Source organism: Nerophis lumbriciformis, linkage group LG04, assembly GCF_033978685.3.
Source record: "Nerophis lumbriciformis linkage group LG04, RoL_Nlum_v2.1, whole genome shotgun sequence".
Lineage (NCBI taxonomy): Eukaryota > Metazoa > Chordata > Actinopteri > Syngnathiformes > Syngnathidae > Nerophis > Nerophis lumbriciformis.
Window position 1 is genome coordinate 38603830 of NC_084551.2, and position 18172 is coordinate 38622001.

The 18172-nt window shown below is 39.3% G+C and overlaps 1 protein-coding gene across 6 annotated transcripts in view; it reads right to left on the minus strand.

Moving 5' to 3' along the window:
- The window catches only part of LOC133601613 (DENN domain-containing protein 3-like), a 57694-nt gene that overhangs the window by 12745 nt on the left and 26777 nt on the right, over nt 1-18172 (minus strand). For 4 of the 6 annotated variants that reach the window (XM_061954760.1, XM_061954752.1, XM_061954726.1 and 1 more), the window contains 12 exons: nt 13693-13812; nt 13496-13611; nt 13268-13423; nt 13062-13158; nt 12809-12912; nt 12457-12626; nt 10903-11062; nt 7407-7602; nt 7139-7307; nt 3025-3284; nt 2782-2952; nt 2578-2707 (listed from right to left, as the gene is read on the minus strand). In XM_061954760.1, the coding sequence (XP_061810744.1) occupies nt 2578-2707; nt 2782-2952; nt 3025-3284; nt 7139-7307; nt 7407-7602; nt 10903-11062; nt 12457-12626; nt 12809-12912; nt 13062-13158; nt 13268-13423; nt 13496-13611; nt 13693-13812 (1849 nt within the window). The remainder of the gene's footprint in view (nt 1-2577; nt 2708-2781; nt 2953-3024; nt 3285-7138; nt 7308-7406; nt 7603-10902; nt 11063-12456; nt 12627-12808; nt 12913-13061; nt 13159-13267; nt 13424-13495; nt 13612-13692; nt 13813-18172) is intronic. The other 2 variants (XM_061954744.1, XM_061954734.1) reach the window with 2 other exon arrangements.

An 18172-nucleotide genomic window follows, 5' to 3' on the forward strand; every position in this document is an offset into this window, starting at 1 on the left:
CGCCGGCTTCGCTGGGCCCGAGCTTATCTATGATGGACTGATGCAAAGTGGAAAAGTGTTCTTTGGTCTGAGGAGTCCACATTTTAAATTGTTTTTGGAAACTGTGGACATTGTGTTCTCAGGACCAAAGAGGAAAATAACCACCCAGACTGTTATAGGCACAAAGTTCAAAAGCCAGCATCTGTGATGGTATGGGGTTGTATTAGTGCCCAGGGCATGCGTAACTTACACATCTGAGAAGCACCAATAGTGCTGAAAGGTACATACAGGTTTTGGAGCAACATATGTTGTCATCCAAGCAACGTTATCATGGACGCCCCTGCTTATTTCAGCAAGACAATGCCAAGCCACATTCTACATGTGTTACCACAGAGAGGCTTCATAGTAAAAGAGTGCGGGTACTAAACTGGCCTGCCTGTAGTCCAGACCAGTCTCCCATTGAAAATGTGTGGCGCATTATGAAGCGTAAACGGAGACTCCGGACTGTTGAACAACTTAAGCTGTACATCAAGCAAGAATGGGAAAGAATTCTACCTGAAAAGCTTAAAAATTGTGTCCTCAGTTCCCAAATGTTTACTGAGTGTTGTTAAAAGGAAAGGCCATGTAACATAGTGGTAAAAATGCCCCTGTGCCAACTTTTTTTGCAATGTGTTGCTGTCATTAAATTCAAAGTTAATGATTATTTGCAAAAAAAAAAAAAAAAAGTTTCTCATTTCGAACATTAAATATGTTGTCTTTGCAGTCTATTCAATTGAATATACGTTGAAAAGGATTTGCAAATCTTTTTTTTTTTTTTATTTACGATTTACACAATGTGACAACTTCACTGGTTTTGGGTTTTCTACAACTGTGCTCAAAAGAGTGAGCGCTGCTAAGGTGGTGTGGTATTACCAGTTTCAATGGGGACTATTGCCTTCCATTGTCTACAGACCACATTGGTCTGACTATGGTCCGTTTGAAAAAAATCCCCAAAACTGCTTTACTGTGGAGGTGTCTTTCCCGTTTTATCCACAATCTCTTCGCTCTCTGCAGCACTCACTTTTACTTTTTCTTCTCACTCCATGCAAAGAGAACTGCCAGACAACAAGATGTCGCAACCAAACTTATAGTTGATACTGTTACCTGATTGGCTGTTAGCTGGTCACTCCCACTGAGCAGTGATCACTTAATGTGCTCCTTGGTTACCACAGAGCGAGTGCCTTTGTTCATGCAAACAACCTTGCTTCGCAACTTCTGTTTTTTTCCGACAGAGAAAAAAAAATCGAATGTTTGATTATTTTTAATTGATATCGATTTATGTCTGTCACAATATATAATGGCATCATTTTATCGCCTTGCCCTACAAACAACACCCAAAAAGATGATTGAAAAATTCCTGCCTGGAATATGTCTGCCCTGAATCTATCTATAGCAGTGGTTCTTAACCTGGGTTCGATTGAACCCTAGGGGTTCGGTTAGTCGGCCTCAGGGGTTCAGCGGAGCCTCCGCTGCGGAGGTCAGGACACACCCGACTCATCGACTAAATAAAAACTTCTCCCTATTGGCGTATTATGGATACCCCCAAACAATGTTCCCTCTAACTCAGTGGCCTAGTGGTTAGAGTGTCCGACCTGAGATCGGTAGGTTGTGAGTTCAAACCAAGTCATACCAAAGACTATAAAAATGGGACCCATTACCTCCCTGCTTGGCACTCAGCATCAAGGGTTGAAATTGGGGGTTAAATCACCAAAAATGATTCCCGGGCACGGCACCACTGCCCCCCTCACCTCCCAGGGGGTGAACAAGGGTGATGGGTCAAATGCATAGGACAAATTTCACCACACCTACTGTGTGACAATCATTGCTACTTTAACTTAGATGTGCACACTGTGGCCACATCAGCAGCACACCTGTCCCAAACCTGACTAAATACCAAGTTAATGACGCCAAAAGGGACAAGTGGTAGAAAATGGATGGATGGATGGATGTTTTATTATTATAATCAAATGACAATAAAAATAAGTGTTTTGGCCCACTTACAATGACAGTAACACAACATATTGTTTTTCATGAGCTGTGTACTAGTATTGTATGTCTGGGTGGGGGTCCTGCTTTGGAAATAATTAGTACCCCTTTCCAATATCGCATTTAGTTCCCACTAAAACATTCACATTTTGCACAATGAGATGTAAACATGGGATCATGTGTACATTCCTGTAACGTTCTGTTTGTAAAATATATCTTTATTAGTATTTATTTAATATAATAACATCATTTCATGATTATTATTTATAAATTAAGATTAAATTAAGAAAAAAACATTTTATTTTTCACTAAAGAAGGGTTCGGTGAAAGTGCATATGAAACTGGTGGGGTTCAGTACCTCCAACAAGGTTAAGAACCACTGATCTATAGTGTCCTAACTCTGATTTGTTTATATGTAATGTTTGGCCGTGCGATAAACAAGACGGTAAACAAAAACCGGAGCAAATTTGAAGCTTGGCGAAAATCTTAGTAAAAAAAAAAGTTGGGTGTATGAAAACTGGGGCACCACTTTAATTGGAATAATAATAATTGAGGGAAGAACTCATGCCTCACCTTCATGTTTGATTTTGTCAAAATAGGCAAGCTTTGAGGCAGCACAGATGGACCTTTGGGTCTGCAGACAGCCCACCACAGCATCCATCAGCAGCACATTGGTCAGAGCCTGAGTCATGTATTGAGGGTCCTAAAAATTACACCATTTTTAATGTCTTAACACTGTAAAAAAAAAATCATGTTGAGTTTAATTGTGAGCCTTACCTTGTGTTGATCGGCCATTTTGCGTCCGGCCCACATCTCTTTGACCATAAGGTCCCAAAGTTCAGTTTCTGTCTTCAGGTTGGCCTCGAACGCCTCAAGCCTGCCTGAAGTTCTGATACGGAGAGAAGGAATTCGAACCAGGAGAAAAGGAGCGGAAGCGATCTTCACTTCCTGCACAGAAACAAGACAGTTAGCTGACACACATTTTAAAGAAGAAAGTAGCTTGTTGAGCAAAATGACTACCTGCAGGTCTCTAAACATTGTGATCTCCAAGAAGCCCGGCTGCCCCTCAGGAAGCAAGAAGAGACGCTTCTGGGTCATGCCGATTTTACCCACGCCGTGAGAGGTCTTGACACAGGACGACAACTTGTAGACGCACTCGCTGTGATCCAGGTGGTCGATGACCTCGGTGGGGAGGTTGACGTCTTGAGCCTCAGTCTCTGTTTCCTTCCAGAAGGTGTAGAAACTCTTGAAGAGCTCTGGGTTCACTTGTTTGGACTTGCCTGTTTGGGCAAGGAGATGTATAATTTTAAACGCTATAAGTTTTTAGTTTTTCTGTATTACACAAAAACTTTCCCACCAATTTCTTTGAACTCACTCAATTTCGTACTGCTGTAGTCCACTTGTATCGGGCTACGTAGTGTCATGATGACTTAAATAATGAATTGTTTAGCCCTGGTGGAGGTCTGCACCTTACTGAGTGCCATTCTAAATTGTGTAGAACAATATACGTCAACCAAGCGTCCTTTGAAGCGAGAACCTTGCTTACACATACTCAGAGGGATAAACGACGATTCCTCTTTTTTGAGACACAATCATGGAAAAAAAGCCTTCATAAAACGGATGGAATAAGAATCATATTTTGTTCCTTTTTTGACAGTTTGATTACCTAAAATTAGCACCACAACTCATCCTTTATTGTTTGCTAGATTGGTAACAACCCTAGAAACACTTTTCCTGGTGTGTGTCTCTGTGTCTCGCCTGCATCCCTTTAGATTGCTGATTTGTGTGAGTGACTAGAAGAAAAGCTTGCTCGCTTGCAAGGTCTTTTTGCACCACCTGTTGGTTTGCATGTATAAATCCCTCGACTCCCAATATCAGACGGTAAGTGTAGCTTTGATCAAGTAATAATAATAATAATAAATGTTATTTATAAGGCGCCTTTCTGGGCACTCAAGGACACCGTACAAAATCACAACAATAAAATCAAATTGGATAAAAAACAACAACAACAACAAAGAGAGAAGAAAAGATGATTACAATGAATAAGCAGTCAGGAATAGGTGTGTTTTGAGTCTTGATTTGAAGAGGGATATTGAATCTAAGTTACAAAGGTCTGGTGGTAAATAGTTCCAAAGATGTGGGGCAGAGCGGCTGAAAGCTCGGGCACCCATGGTGGACAGTTTAAATAAAGGGACAGTGAGGTGGATGGATGAAGAGGATCTTAGGGAACGTGAGGGCGTGGCGGCATGGATCAAGTCAGAGAGATATGATGGAGAGAGGTTATGGATGGTTCTGAAAGTGAGGAAAATTATTTTAAAGTGGATGCGATGTTTGATGGGTAGCCAGTGGAGTTGCTGCAGAACAGGGGTGATGTGCTGGATTGAAGGGGTTCTGGTGATTATCCGGGCTTCAGAGTTCTGGAGAAGCTGAAGTTTGTGAAGTGACTTGTGAGGGAGACCAAACAGGAGAGAGTTGCAGTAGTCCAGGCGAGAGGTGACCAGGCTATGGACTAGTATGGCAGCAGTATGAGGGGTAAGGGATGGGCGAAGACGATTAATGTTCCGAAGATGAAAGTAAGCAGACCGTGTAATGTTGTTTATGTGGGCTTTAAAGGAGAGTGTGCTGTCGAGGATGACACCCAGACTCTTAACTCGGGAGGAGGGTGAGACAGAGGAATTGCAGAGAGTAATGGACAAGCTGTTGGTTTTGGCGAGAATGGTTTTTGTACCGACAAGTAAGATTTTGGTTTTATTACTATTGAGTTGAAGGAAAGTGGCTGAGAACCACTGCTTGAGTTCACTGAGGCAGTCTGTAAGGGAGGAAGGAGGGAGAGAGGCAGTTGGTTTGGTGGAGATGTAGAGCTGGGTGTCATCCGCATTACAGTGAAAATATATTTTAAATTTACGGAAAATATACAAGTACAACTTCCTTTCGTATTCCGAGACTGTCTGTCCCACAGGGTGGTGTTTGTCAGAGACTACGTCCACTGTTTGGGCTCGGAAATAATGAATTAGTCCTGACTTCAAACGTGTGGGATCCACTTGAGACAAGCAACACTAGAAACCCTGTTGTCAAGTTTGAGACCAATCCTTGTTAAGAAGTGGAATGCCATCCCACAGCAGTGTGTGACCAGCATGTGGCAGAGGTGTCAGGCTGCTGAATATCCTGTTTGTTCAAATTAGATGTCAATCATCCAATCTACCACATAACACCAAAGTAGAGTCAATAGCAAATATACTGTAAAGATTTAGGAAATGTTACTTTTAACGGGTGAATCCATTTTTTCAACATTATAACATTTATGAAGATATAAGCAACAATTGTTTTTGCAAGAAATCAATAAAAACAACTTTCATAACATGCAAGAAGTGCCGGTCATGTTAAATGTTGACAAACACAAACCATAAAAATGGTTGCTAGTCGTGCAACACGCTATGGCCGCTCCGCCTTGAATCAATTATGTGATAACGTTTTCTGTTGCTATATTAAGCTTCTTTCATGTGAGGCTATATTTATACACATTCCTATGGACATTACAGTATCACAACGTCATCTAAAATATATATCATGCCATAATACTCAGATTGAATCGATCTGATTTGTGTTGAAGACTCATGACACACTGCTAGAAAGCTGCCGTAACTTCAGTCATGTAAATTACTTTAGCATTAATGAGTCTTTATGATGATTGGCTGAATATGTCATGGTGGACTTGAAATACAATTTAAATGTATGTGTGGAATAAGGCTGAATATGCTATGAAAATAGCAACCTCAGCAGTTGTGTGCCTCACAACTGACCAAACTTAGCAAAGATAAGATTTTCTATAGCAGGATTGTGTGTGTGTGTGTGTGTGTGTGTGAATGTTGTCTGTCTCTCTGTGTTGGCCCTGCGATGAGGTGGCGACTTGTCCAGGATGTACCCCGCCTTCCGCCCGAATGCAGCTGAGATAGGCTCCAGCACCCCCCGCGACCCAAAAGGGACAAGCGGTAGAAAATGGAAGGATGGATGGATTGTTTTCTTGTACTTTTTGCACGGGCAAATCGAAATGATGTGCGCGTAACTTTGATGTTTTTATATTGCAGAAAGGCTAAAAAAAAAAAATCTGCTACACTTTAAAGGGGGTCTAAGGTTAAATTATTTTTTTCTGACACTGTATACATGTTACAAAGTTGGATTCTCATGCCAAAGCGTCAAATAATAAGGTTAATGCATTTTGGATGGTTTTGCAGTCTGGTTATGTCGTGACATCACTGCTAGGTGGATGTTCTTAATTACACATAGAAGTAAAGCCAGAGAGGGGAGACGCTGTGCCCCCTCTGCTTTAGGCTGCGAGGAACCACAAAACAAGGTAAGATAAATTATTATTTATTATTTTTATCTAATCGTGGCATGCGCATAATAACATTAACATGCAGTGGTATAAACGTTGCTAAAAGCAGCTTTTTTATGCTGCTCTGAATCGGTCTGCGAGTGTGCAGGTGTACCTAATGTTGTGAAAAATATGATACTTTTGGAGACAGCGGGGTATGGTTTCATTTGCAATTCGAAACATCTCCACAATCGAACGTTTTGCAGACACACTCAAAAAACAAGTTATAAAAGTGACTGTGGAGCAAAACTTACACAACATTTACACAAAGCATATCCGATATTATCTGGACCAAAATTAAGTGTTTTAAATGTAGATTAACATCACTATAAGTCCCATTTAAGACAAAAGTTTGTTTTATTAATGATTAATATAAACTTTCCAGATTTTTTGCTCTAGTGCCTTTTTGCTCTGCTTTCCTTTTTTATTTTGTTTGTTTAGTTTATTTTCATTGCTACAATGTGTTGCGTTTCAACAAAAAATAAGCTGCAGGCAGGAAATGGCCCGGAGGCCACACTTTGGATCCTCCTGCTCTATATAATCATTTTAGTGAAGCATATGAATTACAATTAAACTCAGAATCAAAGAGAATAAAACAAATTTAACAAAAAGTGTAAACTGTATTAGCGTTGCAGTGCATGTCCTGCTGTAATGACTTCTTGGTATCTAAAATTACTCATGCCACCCAAGTATTAATAAATCAATGGAAAATGTCTCTTATATTTGTGCCCAGTGTGAGTAAATTCCCCGTAAGAGACTTACCCACAGTGAAAGCGTCAAACAAACGGTGTATGGTTGCCACATCTTTAACTATTCCCCCTTCTTGGATGCAACGCACAAACTCCTCTCGATCTAGATTTTTCCTGGGCAGCTCAAACTTCTTGATGTCGTCATCAAGCTGCACTGATGGCTTTTCGTTTTCTGTCTTCACCTGAATGTCATGTCAAAGAAACAAAATACGTTTTTACGTGGGCACCACCCTGCGGATGCTGACATCCTCCAAATGCACGAAACGGGGGAGGTCGCTGACCTTGAGGATAAGTCTTTTGAGCTCGGGCCGTCTTTTGGCTTGCTGCTGTTCTTCCTGCATGAGCGAGTCCACCAGCCGTGTGACCAACTGTGTGGGGAAGATGGCCGTGTCCGTCTTGTGGAGCGTCTGGAAATCGGCCAGAGCATCAAGACGCCGCGAGCACAGCAGATTGATGAAACCCCGCAGGTAGAAGTATCTTGAAGAGGAGAAATATCATCACCTGTTAGCTCATTGACACTTCTTTAGGTGGACCAGCACAAGCTGTGGTAAAAAAATGTCTTAACTAGGGATGTCCGATAATGGCTTTTTGCCGATATCCAATATTCCAATATTGTCCAACTCTTTAATTACCGATATCAACCGATACCGATATCAACCGATACTGATGTATACAGTTGTGGAATTAACGCATTATTATGCCTAATTTGGACAACCAGGTATGGTGAAGATAAGTTCCTTTTTTTTTTAAAAATATTAATAAAATAAAATAAGATAAATAAATTAAAAACATTTTCTTGAATAAAAAAGAAAGTAAAACAATATAAAAACAGTTACATAGAAACTAGTAATTAATGAAAATGAGTAAAATTTACTGTTAAAGGTTAGTACTATTAGTGGACCAGCAGCACGCACTATCATGTGTGCTTACGGACTGTATCCCTTGCAGACTGTATTGATATATCTTGATATATAATGTAGGAACCAGAATATTAATAACAGACAGAAACAACCCTTTTGTGTGAATGAGTGGGGGAGGGAGTTTGTTTGGGTTGGTGCACTAATTGTAAGTGTATCTTGTGTTTTTTATGTTGATTTAATAAAAAAAATAAAAAATAAAAACTAGAGATGTCCGATACTATCGGCCTGCCGATATTATCGGCCGATAAATACGTTAAAATGTAATATCGGAAATTATCGGCATCGTTTTTTTTTTATTATCAGTATCGGTTTTTTATTCATTTTTTAATTTTTTATTAAATCAACATAAAAAACACAAGATACACTTACAATTAGTGCACCAACCCAAAAAACCTCCCTCCCCCATTCACACTCATTCACACAAAAGGGTTGCTTCTTTCTGTTGTTAATATTGAGGTTCCTACATTATATATCAATATATATCAATGCAAGGGATACAGTCCGTAAGCACACATGATTGTGCGTGCTGCTGGTCCACTAATAGTACTAACCTTTAACAGTTAATTTTACAAATGTTCATTAATTACTAGTTTCAATGTAACTGTTTTTATATTATTTTACTTTCTTTTTTATTCAAGAAAATGTTTTTAATTTATTTATCTTATTTTATTTTATGATTTAAAAAAAAAAAAAAGTACCTTATCTTCACCATACGTGGTTGTCCAAGTTAGGCATAATAATGTGTTAATTCCACGACTGTATATATAGGTTGATATCGGTATCGCTTGATATCAGTATCGGTAATTAAAGAGTTGGACAATATCGGAATATCGGATATCGGCAAAAAGCCATTATCGGACATCCCTAATAAAAACCGATACCGATAATAAAAAAAACGATACCGATAATTTCCGATGTTACATTTTAAAGCATTTATCGGCCGATAATATCGGCAGGCCGATATTATCGGACATCCCTAGTCTTAACATAATAATGCCAGCCTTTTCTTGTGTTGTTGCTGTTGTGTGCGAACAGCACTGATTTTCTGTTTCTGTTACTCCTCCCAGACAGAAATGTCTACCCTCCCAGACAGTCATTTCTACCACCTTGTTGTGTTGAAAGCAGATATCGCCATCTAACAAATAGTTTTTATATCATGCCAATCCAATATGATTACGGGGGCCATATTTTTAGTGTGAAAATGCACACAGATTGGTTTTGGAAGCAAAGTTGGATAAGCTGTGGTTACTGTTATTCTGTGGGATATTCTTTCACCCCTGGAACCAAAAGTAATAACTTGAATTCAGGAATTATTACAAAAAAAACAAAAACATTTTGATTAGTTTTTGCCTAACATAGTCAGGTTTGTACAAGCGAAGCTTGAAGCGTGACCCCAGGTATACAGGGACGGCAGGCGTGGCGCAAGTAAACACTGATTTAAGCAAATGAGAATTTATGCAACTAGGACGTGCACAAAAAGGTCTACACAAGTCAAGTTAGCAAGTTAGGGCAGAAGAAGCAACCTGGTTGACAACCAGGGACAGATGTGTTCTGTTTGTCCATCAACGACAGGTGAGGGAGGCAGCGCTCAGGCCAGAGGTGAAGTGGCGGGAAAGGAACACACACAGGAAGCGGGAGAAATGAAATCGAGCAATGGAACAGAAACAACACCAAGCACAGAAAAATAAACTGTCATGGAGGGTCATGACCAGTGTTATGCAAATTACTTTACATTTTTCATTTAAATTTTTTTCATTTATTTCTTTATTTCAGGCAATGACATAAAAAAGTACGAAGTTGACAACACATAATAATATAAATTAATATAGTGCAAAAGGTAATGTATAATATGTAATGCATGATTGTCCAGTTTTGCCTGAAAGGGAGTGGGAAGAAAATAGTAATCAATTACTGCGATGAGGTGGCGACTTGTCCAGGGTGTACCCCGCCTCCCGCTCCAATGCAGCTGAGATAGGCTCCAGCACCCCTTGCGACCCCGAAAGGGACATGCGGTAGGAAATGGATGGATGGATGGATGGATGGATAGTAATTCATTATAGTTACTGGTTACTTTACCAAAACGGAATTACTATTTAATAAATATAATTAATTACTTGGGAAAGTAATTAAGGTGTTACTTTAAAAAAACTAAATCGAATATCTGGTTGAGAGATGTTTTATGAGAGCAGCGTGTGAGTTTGTGTGTCTTTACAAGGCGGTGCCTGTATCCAGGTGATATGAGCGAAAGCGCGTGCAGAAAGAGCAGCTGTGATTGTTAGCCGAGCAGCAGCATTTTGTGGACAGTTTTGTATCTTTTTACTGGATTGTGTTAGCGCTAATTAATAAAGACATTGAATGGGCTTGCATCGCTGTCTTATCTCCTCGTCCACAAATGGGGTATTGTAGGATTGCAAGCTTGTCACTTCAGCCATTGATTTGTTGTTCATTATTCCCTCATAGTATTAGTAGTTGTGCAAATGTGTATCTGTACTTACATTTTGTCTGTCATTTGATGTGTAATGTTGCCTCTTCCAATATGATATCAAGTTTGTTTTATTGTGATGGTGGTTGTTGTTATTGTTGTTAGTAACGCTGTTATTATGTAACATCTCTTTTCTTAACGCTTGTCATGACAAATCCTGCATTACCTTCATAGCAGAAGTAAACATATAACTCTTTACAAACTACAGAACTAATTTTTCATGAAATTTGGCAATTACCTGACAAGCAAGTACCCATTACGTTTTGGTAAAGTTTAAAATGTATTTTCACTTTTCACATTGTAACAGTCCACTTGCATTGGAGCCAAGTGGTTTCAGTGACCAACACAATGCAGCCGATGGCGATGTAAACAAACCTGGCAAGCAAACTGGAGTTGTCAATTTGGACAGAGTTGATAGCCTTGCCGAGAAGCTGTATCAGCTCACAGTAATAGCTTTGGACGGCATGGAAGGACAGAGTCTCTGGGAATTCTGGGAGCTGGAATACCTTCACAGGCTTGGGAGGCATCCTCTGTGCTTGGAGACAAACAAGAGCGTGGATAAAAAGCTAAGCCGGCAGTCGATTTATCCATATGTACTGTAGGGGCCTGATCTACTAAAGGTTTGCACGTATTAAAACTTGAAAGCGCACGTAAAGCTGATCTACCAAGCTCGTGTTCATACACACGCACACTGATGCTGGAAAAATTATCAAGTTTATTATCATTTATGGTTCGATTCATAAATGAGTAAAATAAAGGGCACAATCCATTTAGTGTGTCTGTTTTTATGTATATGCAGAAAATATGCCGATTATTACAACACCCACAACAATAGGTCAGGATGAGGAGATGCAAATACAATCATTTAGTGCTCGCAATGTGATTTATCGAGACTGAAACTGTTTTGCGTCCATATTTAGCACTTCTGGAACATTCGTACAAACTGAAATGGCTGTGCCGTGGTCAAAAAGAGGCAATCAGTGCAATATGTGTTGCTTGTGTTGTCAATCGACATATTTCGGTTATATTTATATATATATATATATATATATATATATATATATATATATATATATATATATATATACATATATATATAATATTATATGATAATATTATGAACATATCTGTAAACTGCAATTCCATTTTTGAGCTGATGAATGACTTAAGCGCTGATTTTGAAGTTGTTTTGTGCTATTAATTTTTTCATATGTGATGTATATTATTAACATATCTGGTATATGAAAAAACATTGAAATACAGTGTGTCTGAATCATTACAAAGCACGTGCGCACTTACTTAGTTACTACCGCAGCTTCTCCCAGAGCGCACATTCAGGGCGCTAACAAGTGGGTTCCATTGTAAATCGCAAGACTGCTTCTAAAATGCCCAGAAAAAGTGGTCCGTATTATATATGTCTGACGCATGTTTCCAGATATAGTAAAACACTACAGATGGTTGAATGTGGAGGGAAATGAATGTCACCATGGTGACAGCCGCATAGTATACACACAATTTTCATTTAAATAGGGCAGTATGTACCAGTTTTGCACTTGCTATCAAAACCGGTATCGCTCGGTTGGTAGAGTGGCAATGTCAGCAACTGGAGGGTTCCAGGTTCGATCCCCGCTTCCGCCATCCTAGTCACCGCCGTTGTATCCTTGGGCAAGACACTTTACCCACCTGCTCCCAGTGCCACCCACACTGGTTTAAATGTAACTTAGATATTGGGTTTCACTATGTAAAAGCGCTTTGAGTCACTAGAGAAAAGCGCTATATAAATATAATTCACTTCACAATAGTACACACAGTCTTAGTAGATCACCTGCTACACACCCACTAGTAGTACACACACTTTTAAAGTTTGCACACGCTGTTTAGCACTTGTTATTTGGGATCTTAGTAGATCAGGCCCTAGGTGCTGCTTACCAGGATCAAACATGATGATTCTTTGGAAGTTGAGGGTTTGATCATCGACCAGGTTGGAAAGGCTCATTCTTTGTCCATTAATCAGCCTGTTTTCAAGGAGGGAGCTCGTTCTGCGGGCTTGAATCTCCTGCATGGTGGGTCTGCGTGGAACTTCCACTGAAGCTTTAATCCTTGTGAAGAAAAAGGAAAACGGTAAGATACGACGACGCTACGTTAGTACTATTGTGTACGACAAACACAGCCAACTATAAAATGGGGAAACACTAAACCAAATCGAGACGCGGCACAATGCAGCATGATACGCTATAAGACAATGCAATGTGATAAGATAAGATTTGATGAAGCGAATTACTGTTGCATTTCTGACCGAGTGCTGAGTTCCAGTCGTGCAAAATTATCCATCTTTTTGTTGAGGCGGTCCCTGAGGAACCGATGGAAGATGTGTGTCTCCAAAACCTGTAAAAAGAAAGTCACATGGCTATAACACAATAATAAACAGTTAAAACAGATCATTATTATATTTTTACAGCAAGTCTTGTGTTGGATATCATCAAGTAAGTGTACCTAATATTATGGCTAGAGTGTCAAAGGAAAAAAACATTTACATTCTTGTAGAAAAGCCGTTCTGCTGGCTCTCTGCTTTTCAGGAACTCCTCACTATTAAACACTCGGTGTTCATAATTCAAGTGACTGCTAACATCCCTGCAAAACACATATGCATATGAAGTGATGTTTATTTTTGCACCTGCGTACTTCATCATCACTTCTACTTTATTAAAGTAAGTTTTATTGAGCATAACACAGTGACAACCTGAATATGTTGACAATAAGTTCAGTCGTGATGCCCTGGATGCGATGGTTCAGATTGCGCTGCCACACTCGTCTCTGTGCGCGCTGATCGTTGATGTCGCTGCAACTTACACGCAGACACTGGTCCAAGTCAAAGTGGACCTGCAAGGACTGATATCTACAGAACCACACAGGTGCTATTTAGTTATATTATGGCAAGTTTGTAGCATATGTACAGTATGTACTCTACCTCTGTGTGAAGCAGTCTGCTGCAAGTGAGGGGATCTCTGGCAGGTCAACAGTATCCGAACAGGAAGTAGACACACTTCCATTATCAATGTTGATGAGGATCAGGTCATTTGTTTCCTGCGTGGAGGGAAACAAAACAACATTTTTGAACAAATAGCTGACAACCACGTCCTCATTTTGCCCTTTAATTGTTCTCACAGCCGCAACTTCTTTAAAGTGGCAGAGATGGCAGCCCATGAGGAAGGCGGTGGGTGCCATGAGGAAGTCCAGCATTCCTTCGGCCAGCACTGGAACGTAAGGTTGCTGCCATGATAGAGGCTGAGAGGAAAAAAGTAGTGTATTAATAAGTAGCGATGAAGCAGTACAATGCATCAAATAATACACAACATACTTAAAATACTCAGATGACACAGCCATTCTCGCACTCCTCTCCAACAGTCAATCCATCCTGGACTATCATAACACAGTCAAACATTTCACAGAGTCATGCACAGCCAGTTACCTGGAAATCAATGTCAATAAAACAAAATAAATATGGTTTAACCCCCCTCACCTCAGAACCCCATCATCATAAACACACAAACAGTTAAAACAGTTGACACTTTTAAATACCTGGGCGTAACCTTGGACAATAAACTCACCTTTGATCAGCACACCACGGACATTCAAAAAAGAAGTCAACAAAGACTGTCAGCCATCCGAAAACTTAAAGGACTATACGTTGCACCTCATCTCCTGTTATTACTTTACCAAAGCATTGTTCAACCCATCCTTATGTACTGTTCCACATGTTTTTTCACCATGCTTTCTGTAACCAACCGGACCAAACTCACACGCATTACAAACATAGCAGCTAAAATCATCGGCCTACCCAACATTTCAGACTTAAACAACAGGTCCATCACCCGACTGGCAAAAACAATAGTCCAGGATATCACTCACCCACTACACCAATACATCATCCCACTACCATCAGGGCGCAGGTACAGAACTATCACATTCCGGAGGGCCCGCCTCAGGAAAAGCCTTATCCATGCAGCTATAGCCGCCCTTAACAGCAGGCCCGGCCGACCTGTCTGACAAGCCTGTAAATGTGTGTTGGTCATGTATGATGTCTTTTTGTTATTTTTTGTGATGTGTAATGTCTATTGTTTAAATGTACGGCAGTGACAATGAATTTCCCCAAGGGGACCAATAAATCTAAATCTAAATCTAAAATCTAAATAAAATTTCCATAGTATAAATCTAGATTAGAATGTTGAATTTTTTTGTTATTTTTAATCAAAATTGTTCTGTTAAATGTATGTATTATATTTCGTTAATTAAAAAATACAAAATGTGCTTTGACAATTAATCATTTAGGTTAACTATATTTTTAGTTACCGGTAGTTGAATTTTTATAAATTGATATAAAAATTGTTTTATTAACATCTGTCAGAATAGCAAGACAAAGAAGGCAGATTAGTAATGATTACAGGCAATAGAGAAGGAAACATGACGAGTCTCCGGATAGTGATTGGTCTTTTTATAAACACAAATTTGAACAAATGGTAGATTGGCAACACTAAAATTGGTCCTAGTGTGTGAATGTGAGTGTGAATGTTGTCTGTCTATCTGTGTTGGCCCTGCGATGAGGTGGCGACTTGTCCAGGGTGTACCCCGCCTTCCGCCCGATTGTAGCTGAGATAGGCTCCAGCGCCCCCCGCGACCCCGAAGGGAATAAGCGGTAGAAAATGGATGGATGGACGGTAACAAAGAGTCAAGGGTGCTTAATATGTGGTGGGGACTTTAACATTTGACTAAACCCAAAACTGGACTCATCCAATGGGAGGTCAGACGCCAGAAATATTGCCAAAAAAATCAATATGCTTATCAATGATATAGGGATTGTGGACGTATGGAGAGAACTAAACCCAAACATCTGGGACTTCACGTACTACTCAACAGCTCATAAAGTCTCGTGGATGGACTACTTTTTTCTATTAATAAAAGACCTGCATAAAATAAGGGAATGCAAAATTGATGGTCACATTTACATGTCAGTTTGCCTTGGTAACAAAACTAAAACGACTTTGTGGAGGTTGAACACAAACATTTTGAATAATCCTGGAATTAAAAATAGACCGAAAAAAGAAATCGACTCGTACTTGGAGTGTAATGATAACGACAAGGTTTTGCCACCTATACTCTGCGACACGTTGAAGGCAGTGATTAGGGAAAGGCTAGTACAGTATCTATCTCTTCTTACGAGAAGAAAATAGGCTACAAAAATAAAACATTTAGAAGTGAAATTGAAAAAGCTCCAGAAAAAACACTCAGAAATCAAAAGAGAGTCCATCAAGGTGTAGATTACAAGTTTGAAGGAAGAATTGGATGATATCGAACACAAGAAATTCAAAAGAAACTCCTTTTCGTAAAACAACAATATTGTTCGACAAGGGCAAAGTCACTGAAGCTTATATCCTATCAGTTGAGAAAACAACAAACAGAAAATATGTAGCAAAAAATAAGTGATCCATTGTCAAACACAATTTGTGAAACCAACTAGATAAAAGTTTTACTGACGGTTAACCGAACTTGGTAAAATATGCTCCCTCCTATATTTTAAATTAGTTTGTTTTATTTTTCTTTTCAACAAAAAAATTAAAAAATGTACAGGATGTGCAAAACGAAATGCAAAGAGAATGCTGTAAATGTGATTTGTGTGCAACCTTATAATAAATGTGAAAAAAAAAAGTTGTATTAATACAGTAATTATGTTCTTATAAAAATCTTGTAAAACTAATAGGCATTTAATGAAATTTGAGTTGTATTGAGAAAATACGGTATAAGTCTAAGTTTATTTCGAACAATATGATACATCGCATTTTTCCAGTTTTGTCTTTACAACATGTCCCAAAAGGAGTAAGAAGAAGCAGAGCTTATCCCTTATCTTACCCCTTTTCCATTTCATAGCAATTACTAACACAGTTGTTCAATTTGTGTTCTCAATTTGTACACAATTTGAATCCAAGAATAAAATAGTTCTTAATAAATAGTTAATTAATCGTTTTTAACGTGCATACAAATGTTTTAATTTATATTTTTCCCTAAGATTACATTTTTCTCCTCTTTTGTTGAGATCACTTGTGCATTTTTGAGTAGCAGGTTATAATTTGATTTGTACATAAATTTAGCTGTTTGCAAATATACCATATCATTGAATTTTAACATTTTTTTTTATTTTTCAACCAATGAATAAAGGGTTTGAGGGTATATATTTGTACAAACCCTGTTTCCATATGAGTTGGGAAATTGTGTTAATTGTAAATATAAACGGAATACAATGATTTGCAAATCCTTTTCAACCCATATTCAAATGAATGCACTACAAAGACAAGATAGTTGATGTTCAAACTGATAAACATTTTTTTTTTTGCAAATAATCATTAACTTTAGAATTTGATGCCAGCAACACGTGACAAAGAAGTTGGGAAAGGTGGCAATAAATACTGATAAAGTTGAGGAATGCTCATCAAACACTTATTTGGAGCATCCCACAGGTGGACAGGCAAATTGGGAACAGGTGGGTGCCATGATTGGGTATAAAAGTAGATTCCATAAAAGGTCAGTCATTCACAAACAAGAATGGGGCGAGGGTCACCACTTTGTCAACAAATGCGTGAGCAAATTGTTGAACAGTTAAAGAAAAACCTTTCTCAAGCAGCTATTGCAAGGAATTTAGGGATTTCACCATCTAGGGTTCAGAGAATCTGGAGAAATCACTGCACGTAAGCAGCTAAGCCCGTGACCTTCGATCCCTCAGGCTGTACTGCATCAACAAGCGACATCAGTGTGTAAAGGATATCACCACATGGGCTCAGGAACACTTCAGAAACCCACTGTCAGTTGGTCGCTACATATGTAAATGCAAGTTAAAACTCTCCTATGCAAGGCGAAAACCGTTTATCAACAACACCCAGAAACGCCGTCGGCTTCACTGGGCCTGAGCTCATCTAAGATGGACTGATACAAAGTGGAAAAGTGTTCTGTGGTCTGACGAGTCCACATTTCAAATTGTTTTTGGAAACTGTGGACGTCGTGTCCTCTGGACCAAAGAGGAAAAGAACCATCTGGATTGTTATAGGCGCAAAGTTGAAAAGCCAGCATGTGGCTTGGTATGGGGGTGTATTAGTGCCCAAGACATGGGTAACTTACACATCTGTGAAGGCACCATTAATGCTGAAAGGTACATACAGGTTTTGGAGCAACATATGTTGCCATCCAAGCAACGTTACCATGGACGCCCCTGCTTATTTCAGCAAGACAATGCCAAGCCATCAACGTGGCTTCATAGTAAAAGAGTACGGGTACTAGACTGGCCTGCCTGTAGTCCAGACCTGTCTCCCATTGAAAATGTGTGGCGCATTATGAAGCCTAAAATACCACAACGGAGACCTCGGACTGTTGAACAACTTAAGCTGTACATCAAGCAATAATGGGAAATAATTCCACATGAGAAGCTTAAAAAATGTGTCTCCTCAGTTCCCAAACGTTTACTGAGTGTTATTAAAAGGAAAGGCCATGTAACACAGTGGTGAACATGCCCTTTCCCAACTACTTTGGCACGTGTTGCAGCCATGAAATTCTAAGTTCATTATTATTTGCAAAAAAAAATAAAGTTTATGAGTTTTAACAT